Below are 20,824 nucleotides of genomic sequence, written 5' to 3' on the forward strand. Positions count from 1 at the left end.
AAGTCATCTGAGGTCAAGGACTGAGTCATCAGCACTCAAATACCAGTTGAACCATGGGTCCTGGTAGTCAGGACTTATGTTAGAATCAAGTCCAAGTCCTGGACTCGAGTACTGAAGACCGAAAAAATATGTATGGATATATATACTGTATATATTATGCTACTTCATGCATCTGCTTAAATTTGAGCTTCTGTTTTTTTTTTCTACTCTTCAACACCTTTCTAAAGAGAAAATGTCAAGCAACTCTGAAAATCTCAGGAAACGTTTTATTAGCTCATCATTTACCAACTTTTTAAAACATTAAGTACGTAAACTTTTGCAAACCAGGATGACAATATAAAACTGTTTCTTGGTATTATTTATCCAAAATAAAATCAGCATCTCAATAAAACTAATTTATGCTAATAGGCCTCATACCTCAAACTCCCAGTGTGAGGTATGAGATAACTTTGTGTTGGGTGGAGATGAATCTGTTTTGAACTGTAGTTTACTTAAATGGAAGCAGCACTTTCCCAATGTAATGATACTGCTTCTGAGGTCTGCATACAGAATATTAATCAAACAACAGATTTTGAGTGTTATTTATAAAAAGTTGCTAAAGACTTGAAAGTAAAAGCATCAATAAGTAGGATAACGATCCCTTAGATTTATACATGTTTTTTTTTTAACAGATTTCATTATAAATACATATACACGTGAGAAGCATTAATGTTGCTAGTCAGAGAGGGGCTATTACAGCAACTTTTATGAGTGTTAGGGAGTTGAATTATAACTGTTTTTGCCTTTTTTGAGATGTCACTATGCTTTGTTTGTCAAAAAATGTAAACCTATTAGTAAAGTCAAAGATGATTATTATTCTATAGAATGGCATTCAGCATAAAGACATTACAAGGTACATGGTAATACTGAAGTCCTATAGGAGAGGGGTGACCCCAGAAGGTGGCAGTGTTGCACAAACAGACAGAACACCTGGTGTGATGGGTTTTTATAGAGGACTACAGTTCATTGTTTCAGTTAAGAATGTAGCATGTAAAAAGGTGGTGCTTTGACGAAGAAAATAAACAGAATTTGTATTTTTATAAAGGAAAATATATCTAAACTACTCCCTTATTGAAAAAGGCTAATATTGCGTTTTCAAGAATATTTTGAGCAGTTTAATTTAATGTTGCAGTTTTTGTTATATTGTGATTTGATCTCCCTTTTGAAGTTCACTTTCTGCTTTGAAAACAATTTTTTTTTTTTTTTAACATTAATACATAATTTAAGATGATTGTAGCACTGTTATGTAAATGTTGTATTGATGTTAATCCCGGTGTGATCAGTGGGTTGTGTTAGAGGAAAGTGCTGAAGCCTCAAGCACTCCCTGATTTTGATGAGAACACTGAAAATGTTTGTTGGAGTGATTCAGCCGTGCTGTTCTGGAGGCGAGTTGAGCATTGGCAGGTAATCAGATAAAGTGAATATAACTTTAAAACCTCCAACGAATAAAACAGGACAGAATAAAAACAAAAGAGCACACCGGGGTTTCATAGAAAGGTTTAATCCAGAACTGAGCACAGGGTATTTTCTGTTTGTACATGCAACACAACATGAATGTACAATAAGAAATACTCCCACGTGGATGCTACAGCATTGTGTAACTTTTTTGGAGCAACACTTTACAGTATTACAAGCACTAACTACATTTAGTGGGCAAGTTACAACATTCCTTTTCAAACTGACTAAAACCATCGATAGAAAAAACGTTGTGAAAGTTCAAGTGGTGGGTCATGTTTATTTATCAAGCTTTTCCCTTTTTGAATGTTGTTTTCTGAATGCTTGATGAGCAAAACAGTTTCTTTTGAACAGAAAGTTAACGCTCGATAAACACATGACAACATCTGACATCTGGATTTGAAAATCCCATGTGCTTTTAAGCTTTTCGTTAAATATGCAACATTTTTTTTTAAGCCTTCTGGTGAATGTAAGTGCCATTGCCCCATATTTTCACTGCCATGCACACACAACTGTAATAAAGCTGAGCTGACTTCTGTGTGTGACTGTGTGTTACATTAGATTTCACTGGTGGTGGATGTAATTGTTTTTGAAGGACATGATGCTGAAATGGTAAATCAATCACTTCTGTAGCTAGAGAGTGGGGGGAAAAAAGCTTTGGTCATGCATGTTGTGCTTTTAATGATTGAATATGTGCAAAGATAAGAAGGAAGATGCATTCAAGCAGATGCAAAATGGTCAACTAAGTGACAGAAATAAAATGTATTATTCACATCATCCCCCGAGTCAGGCTTCGTGTTGGTCCTTGAAAGAATTCAGGACATTTTTTTGCCATGTGGAAATACCCAGATGTCAAAGAGGAGACATCCAGGGCAAGAATATAAACAGTAAATAAATATCAATAGACTCATACAGCTTTTTTTTCATTCAGCCGAACTGTATCCGCAAGCCATTTCAAGTATGTGTGCACATTATTGATTGCAATGCACTTCGTTTCCACAGCATGATGTGTGACATAAGACAAATACCATAGGCAACAACACCAACAGTACCACTGTCATATTTTTAGTACACGTAAACCAATCAACACTTAGTTATTGGATGCTTGATTGCCACATGCAATGGGATTTTAGAACAACACTGTATATTGAGAACTCAAACTAAAACATTGATTTTCTAAATTTGAAATGGAGCTCTACCTCAATCCTTTGTGATTCCCATGTTGTACTAATCGAACGCATCCTAATTTTGTGATTAAGTCTGTATCTGGCCTGAAGTCTAGACTTACCAGCTGTGTCTGGGGCTTTGGTCTTGCTTTTCAGAACTCATTTAATTTTTTCTTTAGCTCCTTTATTTCTGCTACCTACTGGTTTCATCATCAGTAACTGATGCAAAGAGTCTGCACTCGTTTTCTGCGTATTATGGGACGTCGTCAGCATAACAAGAAACATTCATTAACATTCAATTAGCTCATTAGGTGAAACTGTTAATAGGGATGAGATCATTAATTTTCATTGATACTGATACTCAGTCTCCTTATCAATTCCGCTATCGATTCTAGTCTATTATTTGGTGGAAAGATGGGACAAAAAAACATTTTTATAAAAACTGGTGTTGCTTACATTGACGATATTTCATTCAGTTTTGCCTGATATTTATTGTGCTGACCGCACAGTGTTTCCTTATAGACAGTCTGAAACATGGATTTAGTCTCAGTGATGTCACTCATTGGCTTCTGAAGCAGAGTTTTAAAGCCCAACAATGATGGTCACCATATCAGAAATGATGATTCAACCTAACGGTCAAACTAGCAAGAGGCAAAGAGATGGAGTCAAGATGGGCCATTAGCCTCCTGACTAACAGCTACAGTGTTTCCGTCTGTCAGTCAGCTAGCCTCTACTTTTGGAAAACTCATAACCTTAACATCTTCAAAACAAATGTGTTATAAGAACCTCCCTTCACACACACACATATAGCTAATCAAAATATAAAGTAAGGTGTACGTAGTGAGGAGAGACCGCTCACTTATTGATCATGGACATTGATCTTATACAGATACAAAAGTAGTAAACTGGTCTATAAATATGCTTGAGCAGCCTGTCCATTAATGGTTTTTGTGTGGGAAACACTGCACTGTGGCAGCTGTAGGTGATGTGCTCACCATGGTGTTACCTGTGGAGTTTTTCAGCTTGAGCACCAGATGCAGAAGGTCACACAACACTAAAGGGAATAAAATTAACATTGTAATGTTAGCGGTCCATAAATACAAAATAAAAAGATTGGGCATAAGTTAAAAAGCTCGAGTCTCAAGTCGAGTCTCAAGTCTTTGAGGGGAAAGTCCAAGTCAAGTCTCAAGTCTTGTTAGAGTGCAATTTAAGTGCGACCCAAGACCAAATCTCTAACTCAAGTCCTCCTTGCTGCTCAGAGGTTACAATGAAGAGAGGTTTACCACTCCGAGAGACTGTGCTGAGAAATGGTGCATTCAGAGTAAAGTTCCTCAGTGTGAAATTGCAAAGAATTTGGGGATTTCATCAACTTGGGTATATAATATTATCAAACAAATCTGAAAATCTGGAGAAAACTCTGCACAAAAGGGACAAGGCAAACAACCAACACTGGTTGGCCGTGATCTGCAGGCCCAGAGGTTAAATACAGATACGTTAAATACAGATACAGTATGACTCTGTAGTGGAAATCTCTGCATGGGCTTAAACCACTTCCAAAAACTGTGAACTGTCTGTGAACACAGTTTGTTGCTGCATCCACAAATGTAGGTTAAAACTGCACCATGCAAAAAGGAAACTATTTATAAACATGATCTGGAAACGCCTGTGACTTCTCTGGGCCTGAGCCCATTTAAGGTAGAATGAGGTGAAGTGGATGACTGTCCTGTGGTCTGATGAATCAAAACTGGATGTTATTTTTCTAAATCATGGATGTTGTTTGAAGTGTGTTGCTGGTATCAAAGTTTAAATTAGCACATATTTTCAATTAAAATTAATTATTTTTGTTACAGTATTGAGATGTGGTTTTCGCAGAGTTTTCAATTAAATAAAGGGTTTGACTAATTGTAAACCATCAAAATCAGTTTTTGTTAACATTTTATTCAATGTTTCAACTTTTTTTTTGGATTAGAGTCGTATAAAGTAGTTAATATCATTATTTTATATAAATAAGGTAATGATAATAATGGGACTTACTACAAAGTTAGGGTACACTTACCAGCTTTGTGTTCACCTGCTTTAAATGATGGAGGAAGGTAACTATCCCACTGCAGCGGCAGCACTAGTAGTAGGATTGGTTGTGCCTCCTCCGTATCTTTTTTGTTGGTAAAAAATGAAGCCAAATTTGCACAATCAGCCATCCTTTCAAGCAACCGACTACCAGAATTGAACTCAGGGGATATTTTTAAGTTATAGCATCTACAAGACTTGATAGCAGAATTGATAAGCTCAAACATCATTGATTTCACGTTTTGGAAAATTTAGAACCATGTCCTTTAAAGAACTGGATTCAACCCCCATCCCTAATTGTCACTGTATATTCCTGTCCATGATTGTCTGATATCCTGAAAACACAGGTAGACCTCATTTTTAATTGACAAAGTGTACTTTGAGAGATTAAATGTAAAAGTTATGTAACTTTGAGTCTCCATGACACTCTGCGTAACGTAGAATATCATCAGCATAACAAGAGACATTAGGCATTTTGTGACAATCAATTGTCTTATCTGCTGGTAAAGTTATGACTCATTTTCTGTTCACTTAAGTAAAGTCAAAGTGATGAACACAAACATACAATGTTAATTTTAGCCTCCAATGTCTTACTAAAAATGAAGAACACCATGGTCGTAAAAAGAAACTTTCATTATCAGGTGAAGAATTTCCTGTATTTTTGACAGCTGTCTGATCTGCTGGTAAAAACAGGTACGGTTAATTTTCTGATTATTTTGATCAACTCAATGTGATATAAAAAACGGACATACAATGTAACTTTGACAAATGTGCAAGCAGAAGTGCAGACTACAAATTATTTTAAAGTGACTTCAAGGTAGCATTCACTGCAATGTTACAATGGGAAGTTTCACTGAATTGCATCAATGGACAGCAGAATAAATGTTCTGTCTTGACAAATCTGTTTTTCACTTGGGTCACAGGCAGGAAAACTTTTTTATCTAATTCAGTGTGACATCTTTTTCACTCTGTTGCTTTTCTTTGTCCTCTTTGCTGTCAGTCTGTGAATACAAAAAAAGTACAATCATCACACTGCTCATCATGCCCTTCCTCCTGAGTCCTGCTCCTGAAAGTCCCAGGGGCAAACATCCTCAGTTTTCCCTGCGCTGCTGACTGCAGGTTTGTAACTAGTACTCAGAGAGCTCTCCTTTTTCTTCTCAGGGGATTTTTTAGTCTGAGCAAAGCTGGTGTGAGAGGGCTCTGTCTCCCGGGAGTAAATCTCTGCCCTTCTGATCTCCATCGCCTCTGGGTCTCTGGTGGAGCTTCTCCTTCGCTCAGAAGCTGCCATGCTGCACTCCGATGACTGGCTTACACGCCTCCTCTCCGACTGCGGTTTGCTGGAGGAGCTTCTTCTTTCTCTGCCTTTCTCCCTCCCCTTATCTTTCTCGGCTTTGTGGTTGGACGAGCAGGATCCTTTCCGTTTCTTCTTGTGTGTGGTGGGGCTGTTGCAGGACTTCTCTTGCTTAGGTGAGGGGGGAGCATTGTAATCCCATGGGCAGATCTCTACCATCAGGGAAGGAGGCTGCAAAAGACTCCCAGTGGACTTGGAGTGGTCTGAGTGGAGCCCCTTGGGTTTCCCATCAGTGGGCGTGACACTTTTCTTACGCCTGATCCGGTCTGGGGAGATAGAATCTAAATCTCCTGCCAGCATGGGCTGCTCTTCAAAATCCCAGGGGCAGACATCTGGTTTGAGAGGGAGAGGCGACCTGGGGGGACGAGCTTTGCGAGTTTCCCTGCCCTCTTCTCGCTCTCCTCCTTTGTCTTTGGAGCGGCGTCTGTTGGAGGGGGACTGGCCTGCTTTCTGCCTCTGCTGGGACCGGCTACTTTTGGAGATCCCAGAGCTGCTGCTTCCTCTCCGGCCTGAGGTGGGTTCTACCGGAGCGATGGAGACGTGTTTCTGGGTCTTTCCTTCAGAGGGAGTTTGAGGTTCATCCATCTCCCAGGGACAAACTTCAGACACATCATAGAGATTCCTACCGGTCTCAGAGCAAATGGATGGCTGACTGCCACTCACCTGTTAAAATCAAGCAATGAAACAACCAATAAGAAAATAATTTACTATATTAATCACATAATAAGCAAGCTTAATACTGCTGCAACTGCAGAATACTTTTCCATCATTGAATACTTTTGAATTTATCAGCTGAGGGATTCATTGTTTCATATATAAAATATCAGAAAGCCCCAATAGATGCATTTCAAGTTAGTTTTGATTGACCTATAGTCCAACATAAAAGTTATTAAAACTGCACAGATGTACACAGAGACCTGATCAACTGACTGTGCTTTACTTTTAAACAACAAGTGGAAGAAAAAGTTAACAACTAGCTAGTGACTAAATCAGAGCATTTATCAACAGGAGGGACAGATATTTCTTTCAGGAGTTTCAGCAGACCAAAACTAAAGTAAAAGGAGTGTGATTGTTGTACACATTCACAGAATGCATGCTTATAATGTTCAATATACTGCTGTAGATGTGAACAGCCATCTGTTGGTAATAATGAATGTGGCATGTGAGTGTGGTAGCAGCTTGTTTGGCTTCTGTACATTGGTCACAGCGTCGGTTCTCATAAGTTTAAGACTAAAGGCCAGATGTTCAAGTAGCCCAGCCACATAAAGGAGGTCCCACTCTGACAATTACAGCAGTCCTTGTTGATCAGTCAGGTACAGCACTGATCTTAAATCTGGACAGGATCCTTATCATCTTGATAGTTTGTCAAGAAACAAACAAAAAGTGTTTAATGTTGAAGTCACTTTTTAGAAAAGTGACATCTGGGTAGATTTTGTGTATTTTTTGCCATGACACAAGCAAATGACCCACTTTACAAGGTATATGAGCATATACTGAAAAGTTGAAAAGATTATAATATCTCAGAGATATCTAAATTTCTTGAAATGTTGGATGGAGATTTGGTTCTGTTGTGAATTCAGAGGAGCCATTCATGTTTCTGTAGGCTGATTTTAGGGCCAGACTACACTGATGGAAATATTGTTCAGCCTTGATTGTTGTGTGGAGTCTGCTTCTAGGTACCTATATATTATGAATAACATACATTCAATGGAGACTGTCCACATAGTATTTTTAATTCAAGGGAAAACAGAGACTGACTTGAAAAGTATCTAAGTCCATCATTAAAAGAGTTTCCACTCACTGAGGTGCGATTGAAAGTTCTTGGACAGTCTGGTAAGATTAACTTTGTCAAAGAATTTCAGGTAACAACTTCTACAATTTAGAAGGCTTATGTTGACAGGCTTTTTAATGAATCTAGTAACGTTTTACCACCAGGGCCAAAAGGGGCCAAGGGGTCTAGAATTGGTAATTCACTTTTGCTATCAAGTCAGGTTATCTATTTTACTTTCATCCTAGAGTAAACAAACAAAAAAAGATTGGTTTGATCTGATCCAGATACATTTTGGGGGGGATTATCAACTCCTAATTACCAGTTCTCTAAAAGAGACCAAGTACCACATTCTTTTGACCACAGGGGGAACACGAACTGAATAACCCTTCCTTTTGCTTTTTATGATATAACTTGTTTGATTTCAACAGCTATTTGGTGAATGATTTTATTGGATCCCTTTATTACAACCCTAAAGTCTACTACATCTGTTATGTCACTGTAGGGATTCATCAATTTAAGTGCAACATTTAAAAAAGAAAGTCTAAACACATTGTAACAATATTGCTTTGTTTGACCAACTTAAGAGTTTTGCTGCATTTTTTCCCCTGTATTTTTTTCTGCAGCCTGAATCCAGCCCTAGATGGGATCAGAATGATCTTTTATTGGATCAAAATTATTTCAATCCTGTTCAAAAGTTTTGATCAACATAAACTGGAGGTGTTACCTTGATGAAAACCAAGGCATATTTCCCAATATGTTATCCTGAAAATTTCTACCAAAAATTGCTAGAAATGCATTCTCACATCAGCTCACTCCAACTACTGGTCGAAATGTCACTTGGGAGGCTGGCAGGCAAACTAAAAAGTAAAGTTGGGGGTGAAAATTTCAACCTTCTACATGCAGCCCACCCTGAAAATTTCAGGAAGTATTCAGGAGTTTTGTGCATGTATGAATACTGATTAAGATTGGATCATCTGATTCTATCTGAATACATAGTCTTTTTTCTTTTAAACAACCCTATTTCAGGATTTGATCCAGTTCATCTTAACTTGAAACCAATAAGATAACATTTGAGTAACTTTGCATGAACCACTCATGACTACAAATCAATAAAAGGGAACTTACCTGCTGTTTCATGATGCCCATCTTCATAGGTGTCTTGGAGTACTCCACTGACTGGCTGATGATCATCTTCGGGTAATGCTCAGGTGTCTCATCCACTCCCGACAGCATCCTCTCCTCCTGACCCTTCAGACCTTTCTTACTGGCGTCCTCCACACTCTGAGTCTTATTGGTCAGCCCCGGCATCTTCTCCTTTGCACTTGAAATCACGCTCAGAGACTTCTGCATGATGGAGGTCCGCAGGTGCACGGGCCTCTTCTCGTGAGTTAAGTTGTGAACGCTGGCTGATTTCCAGAACAGTGGAACGGACTCGGTGGACTCACCTGGCTCCAGTCTCGGTGGCGTCGCTGGTTCGAGCTGCTTCTTAGTATGTTTCCGTCCAATCAGGGAACCCAGGAGAGATCCTTCCCCGCCACCTCCCACAGGCGTCATTTTGTCTCCTGCAGTAGAGCCAGTGTGGCTTCCTGTTTCATCATCTTGATCGCAAACATGGTCATAGCTCAGAGACTTTGTCAAGCCCATGACTTTGTTCTTCAGGGAATCATCCCGAGGTTTGCCTGAGGAAAAATTTAGACAGAGTGTCACTAAAGTTTAATTTATTCAACAATTGAGCTGTAAATTGCCCTTCAAATGGGAAATTCAGCCACAAAGACTCCAAATTTCCTCTCTGCTTCTTTCATCAAGTGCAGATTGAAAATTTGGGAGAACCAAGATCTTACCATGATGACTCGCTTCGAATGGGTTTCTCTTCAAGGTGCTGCGGTTGCTGCCGTGTTCACTACCATCCTCGCGGCTGCACTGCCGGTGTAGATGCATCGTTTCTGGGATCTCTGTTATCCGCTTCATCAGAGAACGACCCAGACCTTTCTTAGAGTTGCGTTTCTTTTGGAGGTGAGGGTTGTTGGCCAGCATCTTCTTACGTTTGTGAACTTCTAGCTGGGCATAAAGCTTCTTTAACTCATCCTATAAAAGGAAGGAGAACGTAAAAATTGGGGTTTTAAAGATCTTTATTTAACTCTTGGTTGATCAACATTCAGTCATAGATTGGAGGAGTTCCTCAAAGCTCCATGCTAGGCCCTCTCTTCTTCTCTGCTGTTATATTCTGTCATGACCTCTCTTACCACTGCTATATGATAATCACACAAAGCTAATCTTAATCTTCTATCTGGCTCAAGTGGAAGCACACATTGCTACCCGTCTGACAAACAGGAGCAGGTGCAGCAGAAGCACCAACCTAAATGGTAACCCATTCCTTAACAGAGAGACAGCTCAGGTGCTTACCCAGCCACACATGTCTAGGTCTACATCATGGACTATTGCAACTACCCACTTCTGCTCAGCAACTGCAGTCAGACCTCCCAGCTTATCCAGAATGTATTTATCTAGCACCAAGTATTCAACCTTACAAAGTTTTCAAACACCACCATTCCTTTCTTTTCACTATTCTCTCTACAAAACAGAGCTCAAACTGCTCTCATCCAGTTTGAACTTGAATCCATGAGGACAGCAGAGTCACTGTGCATCTTCCACTTCAGGCTGAAAATATCACTTTAACAGATTACAGTATTTAGTTATTTGTCAAACAAAACACACTATTGTTAAATAATTAGCACTTACTCCTTTTTTGAATGCACTCAAAGTTAATTGCTCTGGAGGACAGCATATGCTTAGCAATGCATTACCATCTGATGTCATTAAATACCCATGCTTTGTCACACTACTTTGGCATTTCATTCAGAATCCCTAGGCTCCCTTTTGTATCTCATATCGACAGACATTCAAAACTCCCTGACTGACACACGGGTAGGTTTAGGCAAAACACAAATGTATGGTTAAGGTGAGGAAAAACTTCATGGGGTAGGTCATAACAATAATGGGACAGTCACCTTTAGCCTTACGTGATGCTATAGCACAGTTTCAGGACCAGGACCACACCTCAACTACACCTCTTCCAGCTCTCTTATAAATTCAAACCTATCCCTCTCCCCCCCTTTCTTCTCAGATTTCACACCCCGCCCTCCCTCCCGTTGTCTTCCTATGTCTTTCTTTCCTCCAATACATAGGGCTCTTAAAGGGGGTTTGTCTTGCCCAGGAGCTATGGCAGAGTCCCTAATAAGGTTGATTTATACTTCTGCGTCGACCCTTCGCAGCAGGGGCTGACGCGGACATGAGCACCACATACTTTTGCGTCGATGTGTTCGTGTCGTGTAGCAATTCTCCGCCGAAATGCTTGAGGGCAGTGTGGTCTCTCTGATAGCTGGTCACCTGCTTCTGGCCCCGCTACGATCTCTGTGTACTTTTCCACAGCGATTCAGATCGTGTTATGTTAATCTACAGCTGATTCATGTTGCTGTTTATCATACAGACATGATTACAAGGAAGAATAGAGAGGAGGAGGAGATGAAATACACGGCCGATGTGCAACCGATGAGCGGGGATCCTGGAAGTGCTGTAAATGCAGAAAATACAATCCCGCTGAGCGGACCAATCACAGGCCTCGTGGTTCGCGATGATTCTATGGGTAGTTACATTTTTGAGGAGGTGCTCGTCAGCTACATGCGTAGGTACGGGAGCTACGTGAACATCCGGCGTAGCTCCGGAGGGTCAATTCGACACAGAAGTATCAATCAGCCTTTAGCTGTACGTGATGCTATAGCACAGTTTCAGGAGCAGGACCACACCTCAACCACGCCTCTTCCGGCTCTCTTATAAATTCCAACCTATCCCTCTCCTCCCCTTCGTTCTCAGGATTTCTTGTCTTCCTATTTCTTTCTTTCTTACTATAAATACAGCTCTTAAGGGGGATTCGTCATGCCCAGCTATGGCAGATTCCCTAATAAGGATTTCTACTGCACAACAGCAACCCACAAATGATCTCTAAATACTATAAATCTGTTACAACAATCTGTCCCCTGATCAACATCCTCAATCAGCGCTAACTTAAAAGAACAGCAGAACCAAATCAGACACATCTTCCATGAATCTAAAGGCAACTTTACCCGGATATCCTCAGGGTCCAAGCTGTGTTCGCTCCAGGCGGAGGTGATGCTGTTGTTGAGGTAGGAGCCAGATCTGCCCATGTCCAGCTCCTCCTCGTAGGCTTCAGTGGCAATATCATCCCTGGCCTGGGTCCCTTTGGACAGGAACTAATAGAGATGGAGAGAAAGGTTAAAGGAAGGCATCAGTGAGCCCGCCGGATGGATGAGCAGAGATGTATAATAGGAAATGTAGCCTTGCAGACGGTATTACTCTGGCCTGCTGTATTGGATGCCTCTGGCCTGATTTATTGTATGGCAGACTTAATATGTGCTTAAAGGGATCATTCCAGAAGATGAACAACATTTTCCTGCAGCAAAATATTTACTCATATAGATTTTATGTCAAGAAAAAGTTTCTTTCCTGCCCTGGATCGACTTTGTCAAGGAGAATTGTATTTTTTCGTGTTATTTATTTAATACTATTTGTTATTTTCCACTCAATTAAATGTCTCCAATTTTAAATGAAGATTTTTCCTCGACTTCATCTGTTCACTGTCGGAGCAAACAAGGTCAAAGCCAGCAATATCTTGTTTTTGTTTTTTCCTTTAAGGGCTCCCAGTGGAGCTGAGTTAATCCATTCAAACAAATGTTGCTCTGTCTAATTGAAATGTTTCTTGCAATTGGTCTTTTGTTACAGAAGTGAACACAACTATGCAAATCATGTATCACAAATTGAAATTAGTGCATCTCAGTTTTTCTGGCACGACTCTCCTCCCTGCTCTGATTCCTAAGTGGAGAAACAAAAGGACATTTAAAATTTTTACAATCAAACGATAGGCAGAGAGGACTGATCTGTAATGAAATGTTCACGTCACTATTTTAAGTTGATTGACCGGCCAAACTATCTTCATGCTTAAATTACATATCTGAGAACAAAGGAAGACCAAATATTTATTCCAGATTGAAGAACAAACGCTTGGAGAGATTAACTTCCTCCCATTGTGCTTAATTATCCCCAAGTACTCAGCTGACTTGTTCTTCTACACCGCCTAATTAAGAAAGAATGAGAGAACGCAGTGGGCTGATGGTGTGTAGCATTTCTCACACAGCGGGAGAATTAACTGTTTTCCATCAGCCTTGAGAGATTGCACATAAAGACGCCCGCGGGAGTGCTCAGCTAAATTACAGTACCCGCTAACGCAGTTTGAATGAGTTTAAGGTAATGGTAGCGAATATGCCTGTGTGCATTTGAGTGTTGTGTGTGTGCGTGTGTGTTCCAGATTGCTCATATCAGATGAACTTAAAATGATATATGGATTGCTGAGTAGTCAAGCTTAAGTACAGCAGCAGCTATTATGGAAATCTGTCTGCACTAATGTAATGTGACCTTCATTTAAATGCAGGATTTCAAAACAAAGAAAGAAAAGGTCTGACATTTATCCACAACTTTCTGTGTTCTTCTCTTGTTGAGCTTAGTTTTACTGTTGTTAGCTGTGGTGTATATACTAAAGATGTCAAATTAGTCCATTTTAAAATCCCAATTAATTGCTTAATTTCAACAATTAATATCAGTTTTAGCTTTCAAACTGTTCTAAGTCCATATTAACATTGTGAATATCAAGGGGAAATGTGCCACTCAAATGCTCTGTGGAATCGTATTTTTTCCATCATGGCAGTAGCAGGAAGACACAGGGGCAACTTATCTACAGTGAGCCCAAAGGGACAAAATAACATTACTTTGGACCACAATTGCATCGTGATCAAGCGGCAACCTCCAGGATCAAAGTATGAAGCCCATTCGGAAGTGTTATAAAACTGCAATTCATCGAGAATCCACTTGAGGCTGGCTGCAGAAACACCGGAAACTTCATAGACACCAATTCAAAAAAGACGACCTTTGTAGCATTAATAAACATGTTTACAGCCTGGTTCAAAAAACAGCTTGGCTCTACGTAGCTAATCTCTCTATCGGCACACACTGTACGGGGGGTGAATTCTTTTCTAACGCAACGGTTCAGAAGATATTAAGATTATGAGTTTTTGCCCAAATAAGGACATGACTGACTTGACTCCCGGACGGGAACACATAGTTGTTGGCTAGAAGGCTCAAACTCTGCCTCTTAACTTCACACTGCCCGGTTGAGTTCCGCATTTCCAGTATGGCTGCCGCCGTCGATTGGCTTCAAAACAGCGCTCAGGAACAGATGGGTGACGTCACAGATACTACTTCCATATTTTATACAGTCTATGGTCCTGATACACTCGTAGTTTGAGCTGCATCCATATTAACGGTTAACTCTGTAGCCTTCCTAAAACGAGCTAACTTGCCTTTTATTTCTCACACTGCACTGAACACTTCTAATGATGGTGAAGTTAAATAGAGTGAAAAGGACTGATTGAATCAGTGCGGCACCTGATTGAGTTTTTTTGCCTAGTCACTGTCCACTCATCAGTCCTTAAACACCATCATATCCCACACCGTGTACTTCATGTTCCATCTTCAGTTTTAGTAAATTTCTGTTGTATCCTACAGTTTTTGTGTCTTTAACCTCTCCTGCCTTTTCTCTGCTAGTCTGATTAGGGTTGTGTCATTAGCAACAGTATACTGTAAAGAAACAAAGGACAGTTGCAAGTATTTAACACAGCTGCATAATAATTGAATGTAGTGGGTTGAAATTGTTATATAAAAGTAGTAAAGTATCTTAGGTCGATATTTCTGACCAAATCATGTCAATATGTTTGTTTTTCTATTAATATATTGGTTCTTAAGTAAAAGTTTGCTTTCAGTCACTGCCTGAAGCAGGCTTGAGTTGTTACCTTTGGAATGAGCAGCAGACCCAGAGTCACAGTCACAGTCAGGTGAGTGTGAACAAAGAATAACATGAGCATCCAGTCAGGATGCAGACCTGGCCCCAGAGAAAACCTACAGAAAAAAAAAAAACATCAACAAGAGAAATTCTGTTCAATCAGCAGCACTTTATCAAAGTGTGTACGTAAAATCAGAGGAAAAGTCTGTTGGAGTGTCAGCGAAACATCCTGAGACACGCACACAGACACAGACATTAAAAGCAGCCGTCAGTGATTCTTTCCGTGCGAGGAGAACAGAGTGAAATGTACCAAAACCCAGAGGCAATCACTTCAGCACTGTAAACAGAGGCATTAAAGCAAAGCTGGGGGAAATAGTATGAAGAGCAGTATATTGGAGCCAGCTGCTCCTTCAAAGAGGCAATATGTAAAGGTTATGAAGAATTTGTTCACCTTAACTCGATTCTTAGGGCGGTGCAGTTTCTTTGTGTGAAGCAAAAATACACTTTGAATCCCTAGAAATGCCAAAATAAACAGTTGTTATATGTTTAGAATATTTTACCTCATCCTTGTTTACCACTTTTCCTCTTTTGTGGGAATTTGGAACTAGCAATGCTGTGACTAAATGTGGTATCGCTGGGTTACAGAAAGCAATCGGTTGGGATTTTTTATCCTCACACCGTTTATCCTGAATGATAAGTAACTATTGAAACAATAGACAATGTATGACAGAGGAACACCTGCCATATTTGAAGGTAAAACAATTTGGAAATCAAATCAAATTGTAGCTAACATCAACCTTTGGCCACTTCTTGGCATTTCATATTGCAGTGACTCCTTACAGATATGTGCAAAATCTATCAAACCATCAAAGAGCTGAAATTTATCCTGTGACTTATTCTTCTACACACTTTGACATTATTCCCATTATTGTATCCGTTCAAAATCATAACAGTATTGTTTTCCGAACAAGTGATCTTTAAAGTTATAGTTGGAGAAAAAAAAAGACACAAAAGGCCAAAATAAGCTCTAACAAGTGACCCTAATTTCCCATCTCTGCTCAAAGACATCCACAATGATTGATCAATACAATTATTGGACAGTATCACACTGAGTATTGTGAGTTTTGTGCAAAGTGTGTGGACAGATTTCTCTTTCAGCAGCCAATGCTTCAATGTCTGTCTAACTGTGTGTGAGAGAGACTCACAGGGTGCTGGGGCGTGTCCAGGACTTTTTGACCGAGGTGCCCCAACTGAGGCTCTCACATAGGCAGGGGTGGCCAGTGCACTTACAAATAAATAACATTTACCCTTTTTGTCTTCACAACCTACATTTATTCAAGTATTAAACAGTTGTTGTATTCCTTTTGGCTTAAATAAAAACATGACAAAGTGGCATCTTCTAAGCTTAATTCTTTAAGGTCTTACAAAAGATGTTTTTTCAAAGTCACATTTGAGGGCACTAATAAAGAAATCTACTGTCAGCCTTTTAACTCATCCCAAATTATAGATTGTAACAGAAACCCCACCTCTGACAAGGCAAACAGCCAGTCAGTTTGGGATTTTGGGGTGGCCCCTGGGATGGCCAATTGGATTTCAAGGGGTGCCAGTGACACCATTGGCTACCCATCTAGACACACCACTGACAGGGTGGTATGTTGTTTCCTATATTTGGCGAGGTGGCTTAGAGGTTTGGATATTTTATCAGTTCCAAAATGTATATTTCAATTCATGGTTTACATTAGATGTATAAAAGCAAACGTCTGTGTATTCCCCCTCACCATAAACAAACTAAAACCCCTGCATGAGTCCTTTCTCTCAGGGTCAGAGCAGCAAACAGACTGACCACAAACACTTTTTATTCCCTGAAGCGAGCACATTTATACGTTTCACTGATGAAGATGTATCCATTGAAGCTTTCAGTTTCCCAGCAGATTAAAAGGCTGTGATCTTTTTCCTTTCGGTCTTTTATAAAGCACAATGGACCGCTGAGAGAAAATTCAATCAGCAACTTTTTTCTTTACAAGAGAAAGTGTGACAATGGAAGTTTTTGCCCGAGGCTCCGGCAGGCACACAAAGAAAACCACCTGACCAGATTTCCTCCCTCTGCAGCAGGGTTGAGAAAGTTTCTTTTTCTTTAGGAGTTTTGTCAAAAAAAAAAAAAAGGATCCAAAAAGGAACAAAAAAAACTATAGATGAAAGTGTGCTTTAAGATGACTCGAAATATGTAACTAATGCATCTCTGTTGAGGTTCAAGGCTTTTTTTATGCCATAAAAGGATGGTCTGAAAGGAGGATAAAACTCATCAAACCAGCCCTCAGTCTGCTTTGCCAAACATTTAGAGACATGAGTCTCTACATTCATGTTAAAGTGAGTGTATCCAAACCAGAAATATTGAGATGTTTAATTAAAATAAGGTTTGTAATAGATTTGGGCTCATTGACTAAATAAGGGGTAAGTTAGCCAGTGGACTAGCATCTCAACAGAGTACTGTAGATATGAAGGGTGGAGAAGGGAGGTTTTTAAGAAAATTCTGATATTTTCCAAAGATTTCTTAACTTAGATTTTGTTTCTAGCTATAGAAAAATCTAAGAAAAAACTATGTGCACTCTTACACATATTTGAGTGCAGATATGTTGATGGAAATCATTTAATATTGTGTTTTCCTTCATTAAGCATAGTTGTGTTATTAAAAGACATTCATAAAGACATGATTTAGACAAAGTTAACTTTTGTTTCAATCATGCAGTGTTTGGTCTAAACGGCAAAACTTTAAATGTTAAAGCCTGATTTATACTTACCGTAGCCCTGCGGAGCTCCCGTACCTATGCGGAGGCCTACGCACGTAAACGACAGGCACCTCCTCTAAAATGTAACAATACGCATTGAATCGACGCAGACTGCAAGTCATGTGATTGGTCCACTAGTCTGCATTGCATTTCCCGCTTTTACAGCACTTCCGGGATCCCCGCACATCGGATTTCTCCCCTCAGATTTGAGATCAAACTTTGAGATTTTATATCACTTCATCTGATGTGTGTCCTTTTCTGATTACAGAGTGTTTCTGATGACAGCCTTCTCTGAGTGAGTGATATCATCAAAGGTATCTGTTTATAAATCAACTACTGGTGCTAGTAAATAAAATAAATCAGCCTGTTTGTGCTTCACTTACAGCAGCAATTTCTCTATTTTGCCCCAATGCAAGTTTTTATTTTTACTGAGTCCACTGCACAATGGGTTTACATTTTAATTTGTTCATTCCTGATGTCTCTTCACTTCTGTGTGGACACAACACTTCAGTCTCATGCCCTTATATGGGCATTAGGGGAGTGTTTTTGTATGCAAAAAAGGAAAAACTGGCACGAACATAAAATTACAAGTAAATGGCATTCACCAATTTAAGAACACAGGTGGGAGCTATTCCGGTTCATGAATGAGCCGTAGACTCCTCTTAGAGATCTTCTTGGGAAAAAATTTAAGAATAACCTTAAGAAGATGTTGGTGAATGGGGCCCATTGGACCTTGTTCTGTTTCTGAATTGTCTGGTAAAAGAAATGAAACAAAATAAAAGGGAATAAAACGTTTTAGTCAATTGTTTCACTTCTCTTTAAGGGGCAGGTTAAGAGCTGAAAAATAACATCGGTATATTACCATCAGATACCTGTTTTCTGTTGCTGAGTGATGTTGTTGCACAATATAGTTGTCAGATTCATTGAGATATAAAGCACAGACTTTACCATAAAGGAGTAGCTTTGCAAACAGCAGGTCTATGATTTGTTGACTTGTAAACTTGTTTTGAAATGTTGTTAACACGCTTGACATGTACTTTGCTTACGTTTCATATTTCCCTGAGAGGAGAATCATGTTGGTTTTTGCACTTAGTACAACACGCTTTTATTTCATGAACTGCTGCATTTCAGACAGAAAACTCTCATTTTTAAATGTTTAATGCAGCTGCAGAACAGAGTTAGAGTGTGGCGTTTAGGCTTCAGCCTCATTATTCCCTGTAAAATTGTTTTACATTCATAAGTTTGGGGAGCGATGAGATAACATATTGAAACCCTTGATGAAGTCTGTGGGTGGATGCCGGGGCTGAAACTATGAGTGTAGCACTGGTGTAAAGCAGTAGAGGAAATTGAAATACAAATGGTGAGATGGAACAATTCTGTGAATCTAATAGATCCCAAAAGTTAGAGGAAAAACAGAATGAAGCACGCCAAGTGTGACATCACCACCAAGCAGACATTGCTTGATTTATGTTAAAGTAATGCATTACTTTGCATTACTGCAAAGTACACAGCAACTTTTTCAGGAAGGCCTTGCTTATTCAAGCAAAACAACACTCAACAACATTCTGCGTGTATTATGACAGCTGTGCACAGTAGATTCATACATCATGAAGCCTTTGCTTGAACAGATGTTGGCTGAAGCTGGTAAATATGTTTCAAGAGTGTTGATAGTGAATCAAATAAAGCTGGGAGCTGAAAAAAACATTTTCCCATATTCAACCTTAAGTTGTTTTTGCCGTTGATGTAAAATTCCGACAGTGACAGTCCGAGAAAAATATATTCTGTCAAAGAAGGATAAAAATATTTATTCATGAACCACATTGAGTATAATACTGAGAATGTTATTTAATTGAGAACATTATGTAATCTCCACCTCTTTGAGAGTGATATAAAGGCAGACAGACAGTTACAGCATACAGAGCTTATTTTGGAGTCCTTGCACAGAGGATCTCTGCGGTGTTTCTGCCTGGAGAAGACATTTTTTATTTACTTCCTTTCAACTGGCTTACACAAGCGCTCTGCTAACTCTGTTTTTTTATATCCCTGATGAAGAGGGTGGGTGAACTCCCTGCCTTTCATCTGACATGTTGAGCGCTTGTAATGTCTGCTCAAACAGGCGAACACCTCCGTGGTTATGATTAAACAACAAGCTTGTGCTGCAAGAGGGGGTAAAGTCCTTTAAGCCTCTCGCTGTTGTTCACGCTCTTTCCTCATTACTTTCACACACATGGCATGAAGAAGAGAAAGATACTTCATTCTTCTACAGTCTTTGTTTCAGCTCTCACTTTGGCTCAATTTTCCATTGCTACCAAACATCTCTCCTTTGGTTAGCATCCAAGAGGTATTTATTTTTGTCTAAACCACATTCCTTTTATTAGGATTTTAAAAAGGAAGCTTAAAGCTCCTGTGAGGAACTTTTGGTTTGTGTTGATTTTATTTCCCCCTTGGTCCTATTCATGTTGTTATAGTTTTTTTCTTTTTTTTTTTACTCATCCTTCTTTCCTCAATCAAATCACTTATCAAGAATCTTCATGTGGAAAATGTAAAAAAAAAAAAAAAGCCTTTTTTTTTAAAGTTTGCAGTATGTCACCTCGTTTGATGCCTACCCAACAGCCAAGGTTTCAGGAACTAAAAATATCTGAAATCAGTCCTTGGGCTGTTGGTCTAATAAAGGGGCATAAATAAACTTTTCAGTCTGTTTCATAACTGACTAAAAAAAAAACTTCTCACAGGAGCTTTTGGGAAGCACTGCGAACAGTTTTAGTTTTATAACTCACAGGTTGGATCTGTAAAGGCAGACACACAGGCTGTTTTCAAAACTGCCTAGTATACAAGCAGCACGTACTGATTTGGCCAAAATTCTACGGTGGCCCTGAAGTGCAAATCACAACTGCATATCAGAAAACACTACAGAAAATCAGAAAACACAACGGCAAATCAAAAAACACAACGGCAAAATCAAAAAACACAACGGCAAATCAGAAAACACAACAGCAAATAAAAAAACACAACGGCAAATCAGAAAACACAACAGCAAATAAAAAAACACAACGGCAAATCAGAAAACACAAAGAAATTATCCAAACTGGAAGAAGAAGGTACCCTCCGGGGACATGACTCGTCGCTGATTGGACTGAGTGTACCTACTTCTTCTGGTGCCGTTGTGTTTTCTGATTTGCCGTTGTGTTTTCTGATTTGCCGTTGTGTTTTCTGATTTGCCATTGTGTGAACAAGAGCAAAATCTGCAGTATGCCAAAACTCCCTGGATGTCTCATTCTGCTT

The 20,824-nt window shown here is 39.5% G+C and overlaps 1 protein-coding gene across 1 annotated transcript in view; it reads right to left on the reverse strand.

Annotated features, from left to right (window-relative positions):
* Window positions 1-1,524: 1,524 nt before the first annotated feature.
* Window positions 1,525-20,824, reverse strand: part of LOC117827426 (probable G-protein coupled receptor 158) — a 110,066-nt gene continuing 90,766 nt past the window's right edge. Inside the window, exons 9-13 of the mRNA XM_034704037.1 lie at window positions 14,767-14,872; window positions 11,971-12,117; window positions 9,691-9,934; window positions 8,975-9,528; window positions 1,525-6,741 (exon numbers count right to left, since the gene is read on the reverse strand). Of these exons, the coding sequence (XP_034559928.1) occupies window positions 5,767-6,741; window positions 8,975-9,528; window positions 9,691-9,934; window positions 11,971-12,117; window positions 14,767-14,872 (2,026 nt within the window). The 3' untranslated portion in view covers window positions 1,525-5,766. The remainder of the gene's footprint in view (window positions 6,742-8,974; window positions 9,529-9,690; window positions 9,935-11,970; window positions 12,118-14,766; window positions 14,873-20,824) is intronic.

Source organism: Notolabrus celidotus, chromosome 15 (assembly GCF_009762535.1).
Source record: "Notolabrus celidotus isolate fNotCel1 chromosome 15, fNotCel1.pri, whole genome shotgun sequence".
NCBI classification, from domain to species: Eukaryota; Metazoa; Chordata; class Actinopteri; order Labriformes; family Labridae; genus Notolabrus; species Notolabrus celidotus.